At 37.0% G+C, this 24,517-nt stretch overlaps 2 protein-coding genes across 5 annotated transcripts in view; both read right to left on the bottom strand.

The window, feature by feature from the left end:
- ABCB11 (ATP binding cassette subfamily B member 11) overlaps positions 1–2,705 on the bottom strand; it is a 68,987-nt gene extending 66,282 nt beyond the window's left edge. For all 4 annotated transcript variants that reach the window (XM_080600931.1, XM_080600935.1, XM_080600936.1 and 1 more), the window contains exon 1: positions 144–2,705. The gene's annotated coding sequence lies outside the window, so the exon portion shown is untranslated. The remainder of the gene's footprint in view (positions 1–143) is intronic.
- A 502-nt stretch (positions 2,706–3,207) lies between these two features.
- Positions 3,208–24,517, bottom strand: part of LRP2 (LDL receptor related protein 2) — a 119,626-nt gene continuing 98,316 nt past the window's right edge. The window contains 15 exon segments of the mRNA XM_080601045.1: positions 3,208–4,710; positions 5,806–5,877; positions 7,724–7,831; positions 7,926–8,045; positions 10,319–10,448; positions 12,556–12,676; positions 12,835–12,902; positions 13,468–13,558; positions 14,681–14,800; positions 15,524–15,703; positions 17,162–17,382; positions 18,174–18,302; positions 20,789–20,954; positions 21,610–21,753; positions 23,660–23,791. Of these exon segments, the coding sequence (XP_080457171.1) occupies positions 4,549–4,710; positions 5,806–5,877; positions 7,724–7,831; positions 7,926–8,045; positions 10,319–10,448; positions 12,556–12,676; positions 12,835–12,902; positions 13,468–13,558; positions 14,681–14,800; positions 15,524–15,703; positions 17,162–17,382; positions 18,174–18,302; positions 20,789–20,954; positions 21,610–21,753; positions 23,660–23,791 (1,964 nt within the window). The 3' untranslated portion in view covers positions 3,208–4,548.

The following is a 24,517-nucleotide window of genomic DNA, read 5'->3' as shown; positions in this document are numbered from 1 at the left end:
CATAGTTAATTACCTCCTGTGCTTTTACAGTGATAGGTAGTGCATTATGAAGCTAATTTAAACATCTCATAAAATTGCTCTGACATTTGAAGACAAGAACCAAAGTCTCAAATATTAATTTATGTGACAGACTTTCAACTTACATGTTTAACGGTTATGCCATTATTCAGGGATGGTTATTGTATTTTTTTCTTCTTCTAGGATACAGACTCAGCATTTTGGAGTGAAAGTAAGCATTGTTGAGTACAGTTTCTTTAACTCAGGAGTAGTTAATTCAGATTATCATGTAGAGACCTCTCAAGACTTTGGAACAGGTTGACTCCTGATATTAGGGACACCTATAGAGAAAAATACTTTTCTGAATGTAAGTACAAAAAGGGCTGTATGAAGGCTCAGGGGTGTATCATTAATGTCTATACATACCTGAAGGGAAAGTGCAAAGAGGATGAAGCCTGGCTGTTTTCCATGGTGCCCAGTGACAGGACAAGATAGGACAAACTGGAACACAGGAGGTTCCAACTGAACATCAGAAAACAGGTTTTCTGTTCGATGACAGAGCACTGGGAGGGGTTGCGCAGAGAGGTTGTGTAGTCTCCTCCTTGCAGACTACAAAAGCCACCTGGACATAATCCTGGGCAACCTGCTCTGGGTGGCCCGACTCAAGAAGGGTTTTGGGTTTTGGTTTTATGACCTCTGGATGTCTCTTCTGACCTCAACCACTTTGTAATGCGGTGAACATTTGCTGGATTTCAGAAATTTCTGTTAGGAACTCATTGTTCTGGAATATGTGTGTGGTAGATGAGGCCTGTTCTGTTAGTTTCGCAAGGAGACCAGTGAGATGACCCACTACCTTCCTTAGTTCTGAGGTACTTAGAGGCAGAATGTCAGAGGGCAGGGGGAGTTAATTGGTATGATTGTACATTAAGTTTATGACTTACTGAGAGCTAAAAATTTCAGCTGCACTTACAGTAGGAAAGATCTGGCTCACAACAGGGACCACAGAGGTTTCTGTTTACCTGGTTCTTGGGTATTTTGTAGCACTTGCTGGTCTCTGCTCTGCCGTAGCTGTACCTCTCTGAGTATTTAAGCCAGTAGTTTAAAGCAACCTTCATTATCCATCTACAGAAGCTGTTGCCAAACCTATAAATGTAAAGAATCCTCTCACAGAGAACGCTGAATAAATACTTCCAGGTTTATTTTCTTCTTTGCAGATAGAAAAGCTCAAAGATCATCAGTGAAAAGACTGTGCAACTCTGATATTTCTAAGGTCATAAAATGCATGGAACATGCCCTGATTGCAAAGTACCCCAGGACATGATATGAAGCTGGATGGGATGCAAAGTTCTTTTGGCTGTTTGTCTCCTATGCCCAATGCTGTTTATCTGACATGCTACTCTCTATGATGTTTCCAACTCGAACAGCTAGTGGGAGTTTAGTCCCTGGAGTTCTAATCAACATTTAGCATTGAACTAGCATCAAATTTATAGAAATAACTTAATCCTGTTAAAACTAGTTGTCCTCCTCTTTATCAGTTACTAAGCTGCTTAAATTCCCTTCAGAGAACACTTCTTTTCCCTACTTCCCAGAAATTCCTGAGTTTGGAGATAGACTTGTAAATTTACTTTTTTGTGCTCAGAAGTGATACATCTGAAGTATATACATTCATATAATATTCAGCTACAAAGCTGGTTAGTACTACTCACCCAACAAAACATTTGATGTGCTTTTTCTTATTAAAAAAAAAAATCTGCTTTTCAAGTAGACTTCATCAACGTACAGGTTTCTAGTGAATTTGAAATAAAACACTGGTCCACTGGCCTTTCAGAACATACATCTTATACTTGTACCTTACAGAACATTATTTACTCAGACAATCATCTATTTTATGGCATTTGGTCATGGTCATATTCAATAGTTGCTAAACTTCACAAGCTTCTGAATACAAGAAATCAAATCAAATAGTAACAAAGCCCAGCTATTGCAACATATTCCAAAAATTACAGTTGCAGAATTTGACCACATCTAAGCACCTGACTGTTCAACTGTTCAGAGATAGAAACACAAACTATTTTATCCAAACAGAGCAATACTTATATTTTACTACTTGTATTTTTAATACTTATTCCTAGTATTAGTATAGTTTATGGGGGAAATATTAAAATAAATATACATTTACGTTTCTTTCATCCTCAATGTGCTTTGTAAGTTAAAAGGATAATTATTTCACCAATTAGATGAAACAGGTCATTAGTGTATGCTACAGCCAATTAGTTTGACTGTACAAAGAGTGTGTTCAGAACGGTAAAACAGCAGTTGAAGTTACTGTGCCTCTTGTACACTATTTCTACCTGTTAAACTCCTGGCCAGAGGCTGACATGGTGGTGTTCCTGGACATTTGAAAATTGAAGGGGTAAAGGTTTTATTTGCTAAAGATCTGCGTTAGTGATTAATCATTAATGTGCAATTCAATTAAGCTTACAAAAATACCATGTGCAGGTCAGAACACCAAATGTAAGAAAAGCAGTTTCATCACTCTGAGTGTGTGTACTGGGGGGCAGGGCACCTGCATGTGTGTTAGCACATGCAAGAAAGGGTCAGAATATAAAAACAGTTTAGTACTGTTTAAGTATTTCATTGAGGTTCTATTCTCTAGCAAATGACTTCAAGAAAAAAATTATTTTACCTCTTGGCATGACAAATATCTGCAGTTATAGTTCTCTCTGCCTGGCCTGACAGCTGTAGAGAAATGTACATTGAAAAAAAATTAAGCATTATAATTTATCAGCCCTATAGGGGCCAATTACAGATGCGCTGAAAACTCTAAAAATTGGCCTTCTTTCAAACAACAGAATGAGTCCAAAATTCAGGAATTCAGCCAGGGATTAGCCATAAGGGAAAAATAAATTAAGCGAGGGCTAGAATCTAAAGTTTCTGTTGAAAAACAACAACAAAAATTTACATACTCAGATGAATACATTGTGGTACACTTCTGAGTGGAAGAGGCCCAGTTAAAGTTTAGGAATCAATTGCTATAAAGTATATTAAAGGATCAAATTTACATACTACCTACCTTTAGAGTTTCCCAAGAATGATTTTCTTCCACATCTGAGAAGTTAAAATTCTTACAGGGAAAAAAAAAAGCTCTGTCTATAGTCCCCGGACTAACAAAAGTACATAGAGCATTGACAAAAAAGTATGGAATAGGGATATGATAAAATAATACATTTATTAAATTTATTCAGCAGCATAATTTTCCAGTTGTCTTTTCTAATCAAAGTACATTACAAAATAATTAGAAGCATTCTAATTAGAAATAGTATATATTTTGAGAACTCGGACATAAAGCAATCAAATAGCAGAAGTCTCAATGATTGTAATTTAGGAATCTTCAAATTATATGAGTAGCTAGCCAGGAATGCCAAATAACGTGTTCCTGCTGTGGTACTCAAAATTTCCTCAAATAGTTCATGCTGTGGAAACTACCTTGCCTAGTTAATAGAAAAACTGGTAAGACATACAGCATATACTGATAGAAGGTTATGGAAATAAGCAGATAACTACAAAGACTGCATTAGTAGAAATTGTTTCCCTTTCTATTAATGTCCACCTCAGGAAATAAATAGTCAATAAAATTAAACTTTCACATTAAAAAAAATGAATCATTTCTTAAATGAAGCAGTATCTTTTGTATTTTGCTGTTTGGAAATAAGCTGTTATAGAAATCTAGCTACTTCATTTAATAGTACAAATGACTTCCAGAGACTCCAGCTAAGAACAATGCTATTCCACTGATGATCAGGAGAGAATCTCATTAAATTACATACTCATGACACTAAAATCTAAATATATCAAATCTTTTTAAGAACACTATTAATGGAATGGTTTTAATGGGAACCTAGAGGAAAAGTATGTCTTATGGATTGAGAGGAAATTGTTTTATCCCAGGCAGTTAAAATACTGTAGGAACAACATTTTGCACAGGTAATTACTCAGCATAATGATGCTGCATTGACTTTTCCATCTTTTGTTTAGATAAACAGAGACACCCATTTCTACATCAGTAGTAAATTAAACAGGCGGTAAACATGCCCAGAGCACCAGTAGAAGTTTTAAAAGGTGCCATTATATATTCAAAAGGTCCCGTAGATCAGTAATGCTCCTATATTCACTTTGTATTTTTAGTTTAAACCTTTATATAATGAATTTATCCCTAAAAATGCAACCAATTTCATACAGATTTCTACTGGGAACATCAACAATCAAGATAATCTTTGAAAAATTTACAAATGTACAATATATTTATAACATTACTTTCAGACAGCTTCAGTGCAAAGATATACATATAGTACATCATGATAATTGTTCATAAAAATAGCAATTGGCAATTTTGTCAAAAAACAAGGCATAGTTTCAACATACATCTCCAGCCACTGACTAAAAGATGCATGTGTTTTTATAAAGCATTTGAATGTGAACCTTACTCTTCTGTTTATAAAAAAATATATGTGCAAATGGATGTGTCTCATTTTCCCTAAAACAGTTACCTACTTACACAACAGAGTCCTCTTTAACAAGATTGGCTGTGTCTTTAAATGTATCCTCTGTTGCTGTATAAGCTAATGGCTGGTCTCTCTTCAGAGTAATCTTGGGAGGCAGTGAAGGAGAGGGAGGAGGGACATGTTCTGTGTCCTGTTGCCGTTCCTTTTCCATCTGAAACAATAATCATAAAATCAAAGTTTACATTCTAATGTACAAAATATCCAGCCTTAACTTTCAGAAATGTCAACTAACTATTCAAATATTTAGCTGAAGTGTCACAGTATATGTTATTTCTGCAAGTCACCACCTGTAAAAAAAAAGTCAAATGCTAATTCCACCTCAGAAGGTACAGCTGAGGAGATAAGCTACTCCAAACTTACTCTGCACACTGCCACTTCTGTTTTAATGGTTAATGTCAGGAGTAACTCGATTTGTCTATATGCACATACCTGAGTGTAGACAACGCTAGCAGTACTACTGTTTGTAAATCATTATTTACAAACTTCTTAGCTTTGGGGAAGTAAATCCTCTGGCTTCCTGAACTCTCTCATCTTGTTTGGGCATCATTAGAAACCCAAATTTTCCATAAGATGCAGCTAAGTTTTAGTCACATGACTGTGCGACTGAGGTTCTTAAGTCATTTAGGCCTTCTGTAAATTTTTAACTGTAAGATGAAAAAGACTGAAATTACTGGATCAAGTCGGTAGAACTTAAAGTCTTCATACCCAGCCATGGGAGAATTCCTCCAGCACACACAGCACTAGCTGGCATAACATCTTAAAAGAACTGGCTCCTTTGACTGCATGGATGGAAAAAATTGGGCTGTTATGGAAGCAGGGTTGCAGCATGCAGAGCCATTCAATTTTTGTGCTATGCTGAATCCAGGACTGAGAGGGCACTAGACACTTTATCCCCAGTAGTACAACAGTCTTTTACTTGTGCTGGGACTCTGAGCTGTACTACAATGCACCCACAAGTGGAAACCAGCATGAGAGATCCTGGAGCAGGAGGTGGTCACCGTGCTTGGGCTGGGAAGGCCGAGAGGTGGGCAATGCAGCTGTGCTGCCCGCTGAGAACCTCATTTTGCACAAGACTTGATATTTTTTTCTCTCAAAACCACTTCAGTACCATCTTGACCTGGGCTGGAATGTCTATTCTGCTTCACTTAGCAACAGAATCTACCCATATCCTTTATCCTCTAAAAGCAAGAATGAAGTCCTGCAGTACATTAGCTGAAAAATAGCATTATACAATATTAAGGAATACCTCTGCATATATTGGGTTTTCAAAATTAGTGTTTTGTTTCATTTTTCTCTTGAAGAAACTCCACTTTGATTCCTGAAACATAAAAATTATTAGAGCTTTATACATTTTTTCTCTCAGTTTCTCAGCAAAATGACAGCACAGTTGACAGATTTCACCTTCCTTGTCTGCTAACTTGGTGATTTCAGCTGGATGTTCTCATATGGACATGTAATTTTAATTAATTGCACTCCTTTAAATATTTCAAGGCCTGCTCAAGTTTCTTTGAGTTGTAGCAATCTTTAGTATGATAAAACGTATGTGCAAGAGAAAAGGTCCATGGTCTAGAACCCTTTTTCTGCAGATATAAGTATGAATCTCATTTATTTCAACCGCTTCAGAGACTCATCACAAAAAGTATGAGGCCACAACTAATATTTAAAATATTCATTTATACCACAATAATATAGACAGCTTCTACTTTCTCACTAGTCAACCAGCCTCACTACATTATTCAACAGATGTTTCTAGCAAACGAAAAATAAATTCATTTTTTATTATCAAATTATATAAATTATATTTATATAGTAAACTTTAAGTCATACTATGCTTTAGTGTTCTAGGATACCTCTTTAAATACTGCGCTATGTCATTCAAGTGACCTCTCATTTAGTCTACATTATCCTTTACTATTGATTATCTATTTGAAAGAGCATTGAGACCTCAAATGAAATGAGTTGTGTTTTTTTTTCTTACAAGGCATCTTCCCAAAGAATGTACATTTTAAATATGACAGGAAGTAGGAAGGAAAACAAAATGGTTACATAATGCATCCGCTGCAATCCAACAGACATCAAAAGATGGACTACGCATGAGGCTCAACTTTTTTCTCTGCTGGATAATCAGCTATTGTTACTTTACCTGTATTAGTATTCACAGCACTAGACCAAAAGTGACTAAATTAATTCAGGAGAGCCTATCATTCCAGAAAAATAGGTCAAAGAGGAGAAAAACTGACTTGAAAGAAATTACTGAAGGACATGAAACTGCAATTGAAGGTTGAAGGAGCTGTCATTTCAAAGCTCATCACAGGTACTTTTAAGTGCACAAGGTGTGAAGATAGTCCTGCAAACAAGCCACCATCAGCACAGACTGATTCTAAGACATAAATATGTATCTTCCATGAATCATGAATAATCTAGATGAGGTAATACTTTAATCATGACTGTTAAAATATCCTAAAAGAATATAAAAAATAAATGCTCTAAATACCCTTACTATTAATTTAAAATATAAAGTTACAAATAAATGCGAAAAAACATTGACAGTACATTGCGACCAAATGTCTTATTTCAGTTTTCAGTACCAAAAAGAACTGTTTTCACTGTTTTAAGCAAATATGCACTTTTTATTGTTTTTTAATTTTCACATTTTATAGAAAAAATATACTCTGCTGCTTCTATCAAGGTGTAATTCATAAGGGTTTTACAAATTCTTGTTGAAAGTACAAAGTAAAATCTTAGTTACAATCATTTCTCCTGTGGAGCAATGCCAATTTACAGCCCTTACAATATAATTTTCAAACTAGCATCTGCCCTCAAAACGGAGCACAACAGACAGTGAAAGGAAATCCTCCATTCAAATCTATCATCTTCAAAATATCTTGGTGTGCCAAGCAGAAAGAAGGTCTTAATCTCAACAGATTCTTAACTGCATGGCCTGGGTCCTTCTGTGCTTGCATTCCTTTCCTTTTAGTTCCTGACCAGCTCATGAAATCTTGGAAATATAGCCTGATTAGTTGGACTTGATGCAGATCATGTGCCAGCTCCATAGGATTATTTGAACAGAACAGAAACTATTATGCAGCTTCCCTAACAATTCAGTTCCTCTGATTTAGAGCACAAAACAGACAAGGCTGCCCTAGACCACACGTATATACTACCTGAGGTGCATCCATACTCTGAGGAGGTTCCTTTTGACTAGCAGATATTACAGAGGCATACACAGGATTTTCGAAATTTTCATTTTCCTTACTACCAACTGCTGTTACCTGTAGGAGAAGAAGAAAAATCAACTTTCCTCAAACAAGAAAAGGAGGTCAAAAGGAAAATGAAGGGTGAAAGGCAAGCCTAAGTTTCTCTTACATGTGTTGGTCGAACAACTGTAACTGCACTGGTCCCACTGGCTCCACTATCTCTGGTTGTATACATTGGATTTTCAAATGTGATTGGCTGTTTCCCTGACTCTACTGCAAAGTTTTCATTCTAGGAAGATAAAACAAATCAACAACAACAAGAAACAGTAACTCTGGCACAATAAACACATCCGTATTCCCACAAACAACTAATTAGTCCAATTCTTCATTTCTGTCAAAAATCCATGTTTACTTTCACAAAGGGTTAGACAAAATCTAGCATATATTAAAAGCATAATGTTAGGTTACTATCCACCATTTTACTTTCTGGCTTAGCAGCATGGACCATTGAATGATCCAGTACTACTCTGTTCCCTAGTTGGACAGAAAAAATAAATAAATAAATAAATAAAAACAGTTGAATAGCTGATGAGTAAAGACGACTCCCATAAATCACACCTTCAACATGGAGAAAATATCAAAAGAAGCATAATTCCAAAATAAGCATTTAATTTTAGAGGCTTCAAACTGACACACAAATTAACAAGCATTATCTGAAGTATATGAGAATTGGATTCATTCATTTTGTCCCAGCAGAGAGATTGCTATATTTTTTGAGGCAAAGGAGAAATGTATCCGCTTAGTTAGAACACAAGACTTATATCAGAAATAAAATGTTTCACATTTTTCTTTATCAAATCTCTTATAAATTAATATTTTGCCATGTATGAACATTGCGTGGATAGCACCTACTTCATACGCACAGCGTCAAACACAGAGCTCAGCTACAGTGCTCACAGCAGGTGGGCAAATGTGCTGACATGAGTATTTTGTAAGAAAACATTTAGTGCCACATAGGCGCAGCCACCCAGGGCAAGCCAGTCAAGCATTATCAGGTAGAATGGTAATGCAAACAAGTACAAAATCCTACCCAGGCTCACTTACCCTGCCCCTTGTCACAGACCCATCACAGGAATAGTGGGGACTAATGCAGGAATAGTACATCAGCAAGTTCTTTAAACCTGCCTCACTTCTACAAATGACTGCCTCACTTGTACTACCTAAGTATACCTCTTTACTGTGTAGTTACCCTCCTGTTGGTTCCCTCATATTAGCCTAGCTTCGCTAAGAACAGCAACACTGAAAAATATCCCTCCAACATCCACTTATGCATATGTGATATTAAAATTTTAGGAGGAACATATAGCAGTTCTCTGCTGCTATAAACCAAACCCTTTGAATTCTTTCCCAGAAAACTACACAACTTTTTGGTTTTAATCTGAATATATAGGGTGGAATAATAACATTTAAGTAGAATTAACTGGTATTCAGATCTGAATGTTACTAGCAATGTAAAAAAATGCATCACTATATGTTAATATTAGGCCAGAAAAATGGAAAGTACCATAAAGTTTTTCCATGCATGAAGAAGACTTCAGGTAGTAATTCAAGCCTAAAGCTGTTTTCCCTGTATTTACTCAAATGTTCACGTGGTTGTTTCATTACAACAGCTGCTTAGTTTTAACAATTAATGTGCTTCTTTGTCTAGAGAAAGGTCATGTACACATATTATGAGCTTGTCTTTGCTCGTTGTTTCATTTCATGTTAATTTACTGTCAATTAAGTTTGAAATTTATCTTTAAAAGTTGAGGGAGTTTCCAGTGAATACTTTGCAAGCAAGCACTTATTATTCAAACATACTTGAGATTTGATTTGTAGAAGTAAAAATCTTTTAAGCATTGTACTTACTGTGGCAAAATGGGGAATAGTTTTTCCCACAGAAAAACTATACAGCATAGGAAACACAAAGACGTACTATTTCTCAGATGTGTATAACAAAACATGGATGAAACAGAGTTACACTTGATAATGTCCCCCAAATTATTAAACCTGATTTGCTTTAACTTGCTAAAATAAGAAACTGTTCAAGTTGGTAATTTGCTGTGCTAAGTAGTACATCCTGTGGTTAGGCCTGAATTTTACCTCTGAATTTTCCAACACATACAATCTGAATTTGAAAACTGCATATTTCAACCTGTTCTGCAGAATGCAAAGACCCTCGAGAAACTCCTTGTTGCACTATTTTTAATTGCCTACTTAATTCCCTGTATATTCGCACAATATGCTGAAATAGTAAAGCAGGCAATAGATTTAATTTCTACCATAAAAATCTTGAGAAAGGTAGTCGCATTATCTTTTTAAGAACAGTCTGCATTTGTTCTTGCTTTCAATGTAAAAAAATCTATTTCAGGAAATTATCTATTAATGTTCGTTTCTTTTTCTAGAACACATTTATCATCTCACTATGTTTTTTACATAAAAGACTTGCCTCTATCAGCAGAAAATGACATTAGAAGAACACAATTGGAAAAAAAAAAAAGGTATTTCCAAATTAAACCTTACCATCTGCATTGCTCTGTCTATAGCAGATTCTCCTCCAAAACCAGAGACTCCTATGTCCATGCTCACATCTGCTCCAGATCGGAAAGTTACCCCATTGTCATTTTCAGTAGATTTTACAAGACTACTTAAACTGAAAAAAAAAAAAAGAGGAAAAAAAAGGAAAAAAAAAAGAACATATTATACAGAAAGGAAGCTTGTAAAAACAACTTCTTATAGTTGTCCTTCTAAACCACAGATATCACTTGGAATTATTGCTGGCTATAAGCAAGCTAACGACGGCACCAGCAGTTATATTCCAGCATTAGTTCAGCAGTTCTTCTCACCTGTTTTCCCATTCAGAATGATCACAAATATCTTTTTATGTGCCCATGCAGACATCAAATAGGCTCAAGAAATTACAGTTCCCCAAAATTTAACTACATTTTGACTACTCTTACTTCAATGTTGATTTACAGACAAATGTATAAATTCACTCAGAAGTTCAAATTCATTGAAACTGATAAAAAATGAAGCTACAATGGCTTGTACAAATGTGTGGATATAATTCTGACAACACATATACTAAATATGTTTATGCATGCAAATCATGAAGATACATAAATGACACTGTTTTCATATATGCAAATGTTCAATCTGCATAGAGATTTACAGTGACCACATCTACACATTAGGTTTGCATGAGAAATACAAACACGAGAACAGGAACACTGTCAGGTTCAAAATAATAGGAGCAGCCAAAGGTAGTAGTGAGTAGCTAAACAGCAGACCTTCTACCAGAACTCTGAGCATGGAACTTCCCAAAACTATGCAACTAACACGTCCACTGCAGTTAACCTTTGAATTCCTTTTGCCCAATTTGCCTAAATTGAATGAAGACAGCACGATTGAAATAGTGTTTCCATTTGTGTGTCCTCACTGGAGGTGGCTTGTGCTAAAACTCTTGTCTACAGCTGGTGCTGTGTGTGTATACTTTACCAGATGGTTCCCCTAGGCACCAGCTGATTCAATTTTTAAAAACTTCAGTCTAGGATTCTCATATATAGAGAAGTCCCATGTTAAGGTAACAGCCAAGCCTGAGGTAACTCTGCAGTAAATGGACGAGTTAACAGATTGAAGAGGGACTTAACAATGGCAGCACTACAGCATATTTATGGGAGAAACAAAAACTGAATCAAGCCTCACAGATAAAAAAATGAACTCTCCATTTCACATGGCCTCACTTATATAAGAAGTACAGTTGAACAGTAAATTTTGAGCCAGTGCATTACAATTTCTACTTGTTCACTGTCTGATGATGCAGAAAATTTCCTTTTGGCAAAGCAGAAAGCAGGGAATTTCAGTGAGAAGCTTAAAAATCTCTTATGAACTCTTTGTTCTGTAGGGTTTATTTGCATGAAAATTTTGCCCAAATTTTACCACATCAATTCATAAATTTAATTTATTCAGTGTAGTCATTGAGTGAGGAACCAGTTATAACTACATCTATATGACTGATTACAATAATTTAATCACATTGATTTAAGAGTTACTGCTGTGAAATCAGTGCAAAGACTTTGAAGATGTAGCTTTATGACTTTAAAAACACATAACTGGCTTAAAGATAAATAAAAATTTTAAGCATGACATTGTAACATCTTTTTCCAAACAAATTATTTGAAACCATTACAAGTCATTTTACTTCATCTTCCTTTGATTTAAAACATCAAATATTTTTAAATTATATTTCACAAAGACGGTTTTCACTGTATGCTATGACTGTTAGGAGTGCAGGAACCTACAAAAAGCCCAGATTGCTCAGACACAGGAACAAAGGTTCGCTACAGTTGCTCCATGTATTTTTAAACAGGTGAATACAGCACTGCAGAAGAGCTCAGCCCCCAATGTTAAAAAGATCTCTTTGCCAGACCTGTCTTTCTTACACAATTTTAAAACAAAATAAAACATATGTAACTATAGTCTTTTGTATCCTTCTGAACTGAACATCCAGTTCCAGATTAGGTAAACAATTTTCTCTAGTTCTCATTATTTAAAAGCTAATTTGGAATGTGGAAGAGTTTGACAACAGCCGCTATGTTACTGCTTGGAATCAAAAATCCAATCAAATTGCTGCAACACTGTACTTCCCATATTCCAACAGAATTGGCATAAGACAAACAATGTGAATTTTTTAGAAATACTTAGGCACAAACATATTTTCAGTGTTCAGCCATTCCAGCTATGTAGCCTTTGAAACATACCTTGGTAGTTTGGGAAGCGCTGGTAAAACAGAGCCTGTTCGTCTGTAGTTGAAAAAGCCTCCAACTGCTAACACTCCAATTATAATGATTAGTATGACTGTCAACAGCACTGCTACTGCTGCTATCAAAGACAGAAGAATAAGCAAACATTCAAGCAAACATAGTTGACTGTAAAAAAGATCCCAGAGAATTAAAAGCTTGACCTTCCAAAGGTATCATAGTGAGTTATTACACATCCTTAGCTCAAAATATCAAGCGTAATATATACTTGAAGCTTACTTGTTCCAGGAGGCACTCCCTTTGACAATCCTATTTCACAATAATTCCCAGTGTAGCCATAAGAACACCTGTGAATATAAGTAGGACAGCTGAATGACTGACTTTTAAGTCTAGGATCTCAGTGTTATTATTATATTCTGTAATATTTATCCACATGCCATAAATTTTAACTCTGTGCTTAGTAATGATATGTTTCACTGACTGTAAAGATAATGTCTACTATCCGTTTAGAATTAAAAATGGAAATAAGTGCTGAGTCAGAAAAGGCTAGTCACTGAAGGCAAAAGATTTGATTTCAGTGGCGCATTGGTGGCACCTAGTGGCTGTTCCAAGTTACATTTACTGTGTATTACTCTTCATACAGATTTGCCCTGATTTTTTTTCCCCAAATAGATGCATTGATTTTTTTTTTTTTTTTTACATTTTTTGCATTACATTTTCCCAACAGATGCATCACTATTTGCTGATATTTTTATGCTTCTATGTGTTTTTCTGTTGTTATTACCAACATACTGCTGCCAAAGTACATCATCTTCTGAAGCATTTCCAACACATTTCAAAGCCTTGAATTGTTCTGTGTGACTAAATCAGCACAATCTGATGCAGGACTACCCTAACAACATACTGACTTACTTGCATTTCGGAAGACCACTTTCATCTATATAGCATGTTCCTCCGTACATGCACCTGCATGCTGGTGGCATTGTGGGAGGGGATTCAATAGCTGCAAAAATTGAAAGCCATGTATAGGTTATTATGACATCTTCAGCCAAATAAATTATATCACAGAAGATGTTATTTATTTCCACAGGCCTTATGTATACAAACTTACAGACTACGTTCATTATTAGCTTTGCTTTTTTTGCACATATTTGCTGCTATTATTTTTATTTTTTTGCCAAATCAACTTATTTTAATTGAAGTAAAACCTCTTCTCAGAAAATAATGGCTTATTCAGTAAAAGTAGGCAGAAGTAACTCAGTTATATGTGCCATCACATTATTTTGCTTGTGCAATGCAGCCCACCACTCCCCTTCAAAAGTGTCTATTCAGAAAGCAGCAATACTTCACCTCCTTCGCCCAAACTCTTTGATCCAAGCAGATGGAAGAGTTATACAGAGAGGACTAAGAACCTGTGATGCATTTATTTATGCAGAAAAACAGTGGATGGAAATAAGTTCACAGCAATAAACAGCAAATAGAAAATTCCATCAACAGTGTTACTGATCCTTATTTAAAAGTGTATTGTACACTTCCATTACTATTACACCAGGTTACTAGCTCCTCCCTCTGCAGCTCACACCTTATGGCAATAGGAAACAGCATCACCAGTTATTAAGAAAATGTAAGTCAGACAGAGGTAAGGCTGTGTAAAAAAAATATGAAATGTTATCTTTTAATACAAGAAGAATTCAGAGAAGATTAGCCATATACAAGATGCCTGACATAATGCTGTAAGATATAATTTATTAGAGAAATGTTGCAAGGACAAGGACATACTGGATACCATCCACATCATTGTAATCTGAGAGCGCTAAAGAAATAGAAATCTTGCAGTGGTGTACTTTCTTCTCAGGAAAGGCTGAGCAATTCTATATTCTTTGTGCTCCTGGATACTCTGTGAGGGCTCTGCTGCAATGCAACAACCAAGCACTAACTTCTAGTGCTTAAAAGGTTATCCAGTATATGATAACTATATAATGAGAATAAAAGCCAGATGACCTGACTTAAAAGCATCTGCTTTATCAGCCAGGTCATCCCTCCATATGCCTGATTCAGTAAAGTACTTGCATTCTGAAAGCAAAACTTCCTTTGTTTTCATTTCAAGTTTCACAAATTATTTTACCTGCATCACACTCTGTGCTGCTACCTTCTACAAACCGAGTCCCTTGAGGACAAGCACAGGTGTATCCCATTGGTCTTAGCAAGCAGAGATGGCTGCAGACATCTTTACAAGGATTAGGCACTGGGGAAAAAAAAAGAAAAAAGTGTGATAAAGGCAGCTGAAGAAGCAATTCAGAATATTCCTGAGATATGGCAGGGGGATTCCATATCAAACACCAAAATTCTAAAGTCTAGATCAATTTTTTAAAACAAGTGATGTCCAAACACCACATTTCCATCAAAGCCTTTTGTCTGCATTCTTCCTAAGTGAGAGACCATGGCTGTTGAAAGCCAGAGGAGCACCAGGAAGCAAAGAAACAGAACATCTGTAAGCAATGGGGAGCTTTCTGATTCTGAAAGCTAAAACATGTTTGAAAAGGGGGCGTATGCTGTATGATCCCCTGGACATCCCTCTTGTGATTACTGCATGCATGTCATAGTTGAAATGTCCCCCACAGGGGCTGCAAAAATAAAAACACTTTGTATATACCAGGATAAACTCATATTGTGACTGCCACCTCTATGACAGTTCCAAGATGGAGGGTAAGAAGGGAAAGAACGTGGCCATGATCCGTTACTAAAAGACTCTGAAGAGCAGTGTGATATTCCATTGCTGATTTCATTTTGTGTACGTAGAAAATATTTGCTAGACATACCCCTCTTTTTTTTTCTTCTCAAATTTTCAGAAATACATATTATCATGTGCTGATAAACACATTATTAGAATACTAAGCTCTTTGAAAACATTGGTACCAACTTCAATCTCTTAGCAATGAATGGCTCATCCAGGATGCTGATTACCTACCCGACTGGTTGTATCTATGCTGGTGATAGATGCGCACTTGAGTAAGCCACGGATTTACGGTCAACACTTTCACTTTTTCTCCACTTCCAAATTTATCTTTCTTCCAGACTTCTCCTCGTTCTTTAGCTATCCAATATAAATGGCCTTCAAAGACATCAAGGCTGTATGGACTGCCTACTTCTCAAAGGAACCAAACAAGGGACTGTCAGCAAGCACATCTCTAGCAGGAGCAATACAACAGCTATTCTTCTTTAGCTAAATATATAATCTAATCTTTCATCTAATCTTTCATTTGGAGCCAAATCCAGTTGGAGGCCGGTTACTAGTGGAGTCCCCCAGGGCTCAGTGCTGGGGCCGGTCCTCTTTAATATCTTTATCGATGACCTGGATGAGGGGATCGAGTGCACCCTCAGTAAGTTTGCAGATGACACCAAGTTAGGTGCGTGTGTCGATCTGCTCGAGGGAAGGAAGGCTCTGCAGGAGGATCTGGATAGGCTGGACCGATGGGCTGAGGTCAACTGCATGAAGTTCAACAAGGCCAAGTGCCGGGTCCTGCACCTGGGGCGTAACAACCCCAAGCAGCGCTACAGGCTGGGAGATGAGTGGTTGGAAAACTGCCTGGCGGAGAAGGACCTGGGAGTACTGGTTGATAGGCAGCTGAATATGAGCCAGCAGTGTGCCCAGGTGGCCAAGAAGGCCAACAGCATCCTGGCTTGCATAAGAAGCAGTGTGGCCAGCAGGTCTAGGGAGGTGATTGTCCCCCTGTACTCGGCTCTGGTGAGGCCGCACCTCGAGTACTGTGTTCAGTTTTGGGCCCCTCGCTACAAGAAGGACATGGAGGTGCTCGAGAGAGTCCAGAGAAGGGCAACGAAGCTGGTGAGGGGTCTGGAGAACAAGTCTTACGAGGGGCGGCTGAGGGAGCTGGGGTTGTTTAGCCTCGAGAAGAGGAGGCTCAGGGGAGACCTCATCGCTCTCTATAGGTACCTTAAAGGAGGCTGTAGAGAGGTGGGGGTTGGTCTGTTCTCCCACGTGCCTGGTGACAGGACGAGGGGGAATGGGCTAAAGTTGCGCCAGGGGAGTTTTAGGTTGGATGTTAGGAAGAACTTCTTTACTGAAAGGGTTTTTAGGCATTGGAATGGACTGCCCAGGGAGGTGGTTGAGTCGCCATCCCTGGAGGTCTTTAAAAGACGTTTAGATGTAGCCCTTAGTGATATGGTTTAGTGTAGGACTTGTTAGTGTTAGGACAGAGGTTGGACTAGATGATCTTGGGGGTCTCTTCCAACCTAGACGATTCTGTGATTCTGTGATTTTATGACATTTATAGCTGTAGATATATATTATCATATGGCTGACCACTTAATGCTGCTGTACCTGCAGACCACTTAATAATATACATAAGAAAGCAAGAATCCAATTTTCCACAAGGTCCCTAGGTTTGTCATGTAATGTACTCTCAGGGAATCTAATACCCAGGCATCATGAGCTCTGAACCTGGTGTGCTCTTTATCCCTGTATAAAGGAGAAAACACTACCAAGACTTTGAAAAGCTCTTGAAAATCTAACTCCACACATCAAAACCAAGTGCTTGGTAGCACACACCTTGGTTACTACTACATGGATTCCATAGTAAATTCTTACCTCCGTGTAATACTACAGTTCTGTCTGTCCCATCAGGTCTCATAGATTCAATAATATTTTCTTTAGAATCACTCCAATAGATCCTATCATTGTTCAAATAATCAATAGAAAGACCTGTTGGCCAGCCAAGGTCTTCAGAGACCAAAGTTTGTCTTTGCTGTCCATCCATCCAGGCACGTTCTATCTTTGGTTGCCTTCCCCAGTCAGTCCAATACATGAACCTGAAAGGACACAACTGCAATTTAGCATAATTCAGAATTTGGTTGCCATAATCATCGATTGGAAATTCATGGAACAGGTTAGTTGTGGAACATAAAGCTGCTCAGCAGTTGATGTTTTGCAGGTGAGATTAGCATAGTCATGCTGAGTTAACTGAATAAGCGTGTTTCAAAAACAGAAGATAAATACCAAAGAAGAATGTTTGCAACTTGTGACCTTATGTGGAAAGAGAGTGGTTTCAATGGCAATTTCTCATTCTCAGTGGAAGAAAAACAACTGAGTATTCTGGGCATTCATGAGTCACAAAAAAGCTGCAGAGCCCAAGTGACTCCAAGAAACTGTGCTGCTTCACTGCAGCCAGGAGATGTACATATCACAACATCCTGTGATCCATCATTTAATACAAGATGGACCAAGCACAGGTGTTGAATGTACCAGCGCATTTACATTGTTTTCCACTGAAAGCGGGTATTTCTGTACTACTTGGAGCCAGTAAAGAGAGGTTGCCATCAATTTCCCTATTTCAGTTGTAACAGAGAAATTTGGTGGGCACACAGTATTACAGAAAGGAGATTTTTATTTGGCCTACCTGGTGTCATCACCAATGCAAGCACCTATACAAAATATAAACCTAAAATATGTTCTCATGTATACAAATTTCCTGACATTAGTAAGAGGAAAACCCTGAATTTGATCTGATCAGGAAAGCACTCCCATACTCTTTACTGTAAAGTTTACCGTTGTGGGGTTTTGGTACTGAATGGCATTGAAAATAATTCTGGGAAGTACTTACCCACTTTTTGGATTGACGGCTATAGCTGCTGGTTGATCCAGTAGAGAAAAGATAATCCATTTTCTGTACCGTCCATCTAATTTTGCCACCTCTATACGATTAGTCCCTGAATCAGTCCAGTAAAGATGTCTGAATTAAACAAAACAGAACATTCCAAAAGTAAATAGCTTATATGTGGGAGAGGAATAAAAAAATCTTCAAGAAAAAAGCTACATCAAAACCAAACAAAATTAATAAAATGAAACAGAATTGATTACATCTGAACTTTTTCAGTCTGGAACATCCAGTTCCTAGATATAGGAGTCTAGGAAATATGATCCACAGACTCTCTAGTTTTCTCCTCTGTGAAAGTTTCTGTAGCTGCCTCTGTTCCCTGTCAAATAACCATCACTGAAGCGATGCTGAGAACTTTCATTGTTACTTTTAAGTACCAGAGAAGGCTAATAAGCATCTTTATAGTTTCAGTTTTCCAGGTAACAATCAAGTTCATTACAAATAAAAATTTATCTACCATGCAGTTTATGGGGCAACTTTGAAGCTATCCAGTTTATTCGTCCACAGCTTCTTTCTAGATTTTTGTCTTCTCACAGAGATGTTAATGAATAGTTACCGTGTTAGATGCAAATGCTTTTAGCCCTTACAAATAGGGCACTTGGTCCATTCTTCTTTGGACTTAGCTTATCTTTATCATCTTGCCTATATTTTTTTCATCTTACATTATACACATAACTCACTCAGTAGTATCTACTCACTAATCACACGCTGCCTTCTGATGGAATAAGTTATCCCCTAGGTATCTTGGGAATGTGAGATAATGTTACAGTTCCTATTTTGCAGATAGGCAGAAGAACTAAGTGCCTCAAAACACCTGTATCAGTTTTTATATCATGTGCAGACACTTAAATTTGATTAAAAAAAATAAATAAAACTATCAACATTGCTCTGGAATCAGTATAACATTGTTTGCAGTACTTAAGATGCTAGCCTCACCATGATGTTGGTGATATATATCCCCTATTCTTTATCTTATAACCATACAGATTTCAAATACATTTGATAGAATTTATTTATATTTGTGAATTGAAATTCAGACACTCCCTTCCATCCTCACAGACATTCAGTTTTCAGATGTCCTGCAGTTCACAAAGCTAACAGCAAAATAACTTGAAAGCTGGAGGTTAGCCCAGGCTTTAATACACATATCTTAAACTAAAAAAGAAATGCTAGAAGACGTAACTTTCCACTTGTCATGAGTGGCAGAATTTTTCAGGCTAGTGAATCGCTTCAGCCTGCCAGACTGGCTTTATTCTGCTCTAAAAATCAGCATGACAGTTTATGAGCAACTCCCTAACTATTTTATAGAACTCATCACCTAACATAGCATACATCACCTAACACAAGGAATCTCAATAATAAAAGCTGTGTATCAGGCCCTGAACTGGAAACAGAAGTCTTTTTCCAATCTTTGCCTACTCATACACTTGAAGCATTAAAAAAAAACCTCTTTTGCCATCATCACAATTCAGCATTAAGTGCCACCTAGCTACAATCCAGATCTTAAGCACCTTCCACTCATACTCTGAGGATATAAAATATAAATATTACTAATCATAGTTGATAACTATGTAATACAGGGGAAGCAGATGCCTAAGCTCCTTCTTTTAGTTTTCAGTTCTACAGAAAAGTCATGCTTTACTACGATCTTCACACCATTCTTCCTCACCCTATTGACAACATCATCAGGAACATCCAAAATTTGTCAACCACGTTCAGAAGACTGACTCATCTCTATAACATCCGCCCATTCAACTTCAGAATTCTGACTACATTTCACAGTGACTATTTAGAAACATCAAGGTCTTCTCAACATTATATCAAATGAACTACAGCTATGCCTGTCCAGGACAACCTTTAACAGTTACACTGTGAAGAAAAAATGACACCATCAACGTCTGAGTCAAACTCACTAAAGTTATGCCCATCTTTCTCCCAGCTCTTCTCCAAAGAAGGGAAAATGAGCAGTGATCATCTCATAATTTCTTGGATTAAGTAAAAAAGAAAAAAAAAAAAAGCTAAAGAAGAGCTATGGTCGAAAAAAGGGAGAAAAGGAATAACTTTATTTCAGACAATTACAAAAGAGCAGCTTTGCTTTGGGATTAACTCATATAGCACAAGGCTGATAAGAAATGAGCAAAGGTAAGACACAAACTCAGTTATAGGTTGGTAAGGTCTCCTTTCAACAGCAGTGAAAGCTTGTTCTCTAAAGCTTACCTGACTCCTAAAAGAAGAATCCTTCTGACATGAAGGCCAGCATATTATCACCTAACTGACACACAACTGATCTGCCAGCTGTGGAGTAATGTATGTTTCCTCAGTGAATACATGGTGCGGTCAGCAACACACATTTGACCTATTAACTGCTGTCTTCACAAACAGAACTTACTATAGGCTTTTGAACTACCAATTTTTATTTATTTATTTATTCAGATATTTTGAGACCAAATATCTTGAGACATAGAGAATTCATAAGGAAAAAAAAATGGATTTTGCACTGCCTGATCAAACCTTTGACATATTCAATCTACAACATTTTTCTAGCTTCTCAGTGCACTTACCTTCCAACCCAGTCAACAGCCAATCCATCAGGATTAACTATGTATCTGAGATTCAAATCAACTTCCTTTGTAGGATTGTTTCTACTGCTGTCAAATGTGGGCAGATAGGCACGTTTGATGGCTCCAAACTGAGAACCCTGCCCCAGAATGCTGAAGTACACAATACCTTAAAGAACAAATCAAGGATCATTTTTAATGTCTAGTCATTCCTCATTTTTTGAAAATCCTAATCTTTCTGAGCCTCTTATGTCGAGACTAGTTCAATTTTTAAATTCATAAAAATGCAGAATATTCTGTTTAATTACATTGTGTTACTGCACATATTTTTAAGCCATTTATCATAGTTAAGAAGCACATCTAAAATCATCTTGGCCTAGATTATCAAGAAACGTGTTACATTTTTCAAGAGAAGAGGATTTTAGCTTTGAACCCTTTGCACAGGATTTTGAGTTTAGATCAGTTCTTTCAAGACTTGAATCAAGGTTTGGGGACTGGCAGAAACAGAAGAGAAGAAAGGGGTTTGTTCACAGCAATCCTCTACTATTGCATAATCCTAAAGAGCAACAATTCCACAGCTGAACTCATATCAAAACAAAAGGAAAACCAGAACAAAAACTAGCTACACGAAAGCAAAGTATTAAAATGAACCACACTGATGCTGAAAAAACAAGTAGAGGGGATGGGCACATTCAGCCAAGACATGGCCAGTTAATCTAGTTCGATTTTGATTTCCAACATAAATTAAATACCTATGCTACTGCCATGTGTCTTTTTAAACCAACTGCTGTACGGGGGAGTACTCATGTTCTACATATACTCACTCAGGCCTATTCCTTCAGGGTCCCAATCATAATCCAGAGCTTGGATGCGTTCCTGGTTATCGATATAGTCAGAGTACTGTTCTGATGAGATATTGTATCTTCGAATCCTTACATTATCTGGCAGCAGTAACAATGGAGGATTACCTGGGAAATGATAATGAACTTTACTTTCGTGTATTTTTAGGAAAAAAAACAGATAAAAGTCATTTACATTTAAAACTAAACTCGTGTTTTCACAGGTTCTCACTGAGTAAGAGGCAGAAAGGACACAGGGCCACTTCTAAAGCTTCAGAACTTTATTTATTTTTTAATTTAAAAAAAATAATAATAAATTAATTTAAAACACTGGACATGCTTACCAATGAAAATAGTATTGTTCTTTTCACCATAGACTTTCTGCAGCCATAATCACTAAGGCAAAAATCCTTAAAAATCACAGTAGGAACATCACAGTGTTGGCATATTGACACCTCACATCTCAAAAATAGAATGCAGCTACACACTGTGCAGCTCAGCTTAACCACCTTGCCAAATGGGGAACAATTTTGGTAACTACAAATAAATTGCCAGTATCTTGAGCCAGGAGCTGTCTCAGTTCTTCTACCCAATGTGTCTATAGTCAGAAGAACGCTCTCCTACCTGACCACAGGTTAATTTGAGGTTAGCCTCAGTACTCTAATAACTTGATTATAGTCAAGCTGGAGTAGTAGTCCCAGCTGGCTCACTGCTGGTAAGAACATGCAATTGTACAGCCCTTTTGTCAATGACAAAGTCCAGCTGGGAGTCACGGACATCTTCACAAAACCTGTAAGAACTGAAAAGGTATTCACCTGGGAAAAGAATACCTCATTTACCAGTGCCTTTTCCAACTAATAAACCTCAGTCTATGAAGTGTTTATCTGAATACAGATCCTTTTCCCCCTAAGGCATGCACAACTATGGAACAATAATGGAAGTGACTCCATTCTCTAATAAGCATACAATTTATAGCAGAAATTGGTAGCTTTACCAATATATATGCTATTACAACAAAGAAAAAGATCTGATATTCTCTGTGTCTTCTGAAAATGCCTGATTATCAGGCCCACAGCAGACACAGGCAAAGAAAGCCCTCATTTATGAGTGCTGTGAGCTTGTACTACAAAGAGTAATACGGTTCTGGGCATAGATAGAAGTAGAACTTCAGGCACAAGCAATTTCATAATGTTACCAGCTACAATCATGATATCTTCTATCACTGAGCCTTGAAAATATCTACATGTCTAGAATACCTAGATGATTCCTGAATAAAACCTATGAAGAAAGATTTTAAAGAACTAGATCTGAGACACCAGCACATAAAGAAGTTGCCAAGCAGAAGCCCAGGTACTGTATTGCTATCATGCATCTCTGAAAGCTGCTACAGCGTAAGTACTTTCCTAAATATGGTGTTGTTTCAGTCTTTTATATAATACTACTGTGTTGTCATTTTTTTCTTCAGCTCTGTATTATTACTACTCAACTATTATTATCTTCTGAATCAACTATCTACCTATTCAATGGCTGTCACACACTATAGTCACTGCACTGAGGTATGTCAAAAAAACATGATTGAAGTCATGGGCCGAAGTCCTGTTTGTGTGCATCAGTCCATGAATAACGAATAAGCAACCTGCCATCAAAGTGCCTTTGATTTGTACCAGTTTAATGGAACTTTCTTCTGATGCATTCTTTTGTTGCAAAAACCTAAACTTCAGGAATAGGCAACATTAATTTCCTTCTGCTGACATCCACAGGATAAGCAGTCTTTTGTTTTAGAGAAAATTTCAGGTGAAAGGAAGGCAGTGATCCAAACCAAAATATTATTTTTAATGTTTACAATTGGAAGCAGAGATGAGCATTTCTCTTCCTGATTACGGAATGGGTGGAATACACAGATAATGTTATGCTACAGAATAAAGTTTGGTTTTCTTTATCCCCTTCCATAAAAAGAGATGATTGTATTCATTAAGTTGCGCTACTTCACTTGCTCTTTACAGGTAGCAATCAATCTTGCTGTCAGTTAACATACCATTAGCTGCACACTGCTTCCCTTGTTGATCACCCACAGATCTGAAGCCATCTGCACAGAAACATTCATAGCTTCCTTTGGAATTTTTGCAGTCCTGGGTGCATGTTCCGAAGATCTCACATTCATTGATATCTACACATAAGCAGAGAAAAGATACCTAGAGTTTAATCTCTTCTTCCACATCCTGGCCATCTTTACTCCATGAAGCAGTGGACTTATCCCTTCCCCACATACGCTAAAAGATCAGTGATAATAAATTATTTTTAAAATCAGCCTTAGTTTTCTAACAGAATTTCTCATCACTTATTTAACGTTTAACATAAGTCTTAACTATAAATTGCTAACAACTGCATAGCTCCTGTTCAACAGATTGCTTTTAAGAGACAAATTTTTCATTGCCTATTTTTGTGTTAAATCACCAAGGAAAGACAAAAGATGAGGCATGACTACAATGAGATGCAAGAGCAACCCTTGTTGAAATGTTGAAGCACAGATACCTAGTCCTTAAGAAACAATATCAGCAGGAAGGACAGGGAGGAATGCCCTTTGATCATGTGTAATAAAACTACACAAATTGTCCGCAAGATCTGGGAGCAACAAGCAGAAGTGATCCTGTCAAAATATACTGAAATGGTAACCACAACCACACTATACTGCATAATCACCACCAATGGCCTTTGTGTAAACTCCTCCATATTTTATCTGCATATAAACAAGAAAAAACATGGCACAATAAACCTTTACTGAAGGTCTGTTCTGAAACAGAACCAAATGAGAGTGTAACCTTCAGTAAGTTTTCTATTAACAAGGAAAAATAACAGCAAATTTTCATCCTTCAAATTGCAAAGAAACAACTAA

The sequence above is a fragment of the Anser brachyrhynchus genome (genome assembly GCF_964034855.1).
Source record: "Anser brachyrhynchus genome assembly, chromosome: 7".
NCBI classification, from domain to species: Eukaryota; Metazoa; Chordata; class Aves; order Anseriformes; family Anatidae; genus Anser; species Anser brachyrhynchus.
This window is presented reverse-complemented; position numbering and strand designations above follow the sequence as displayed.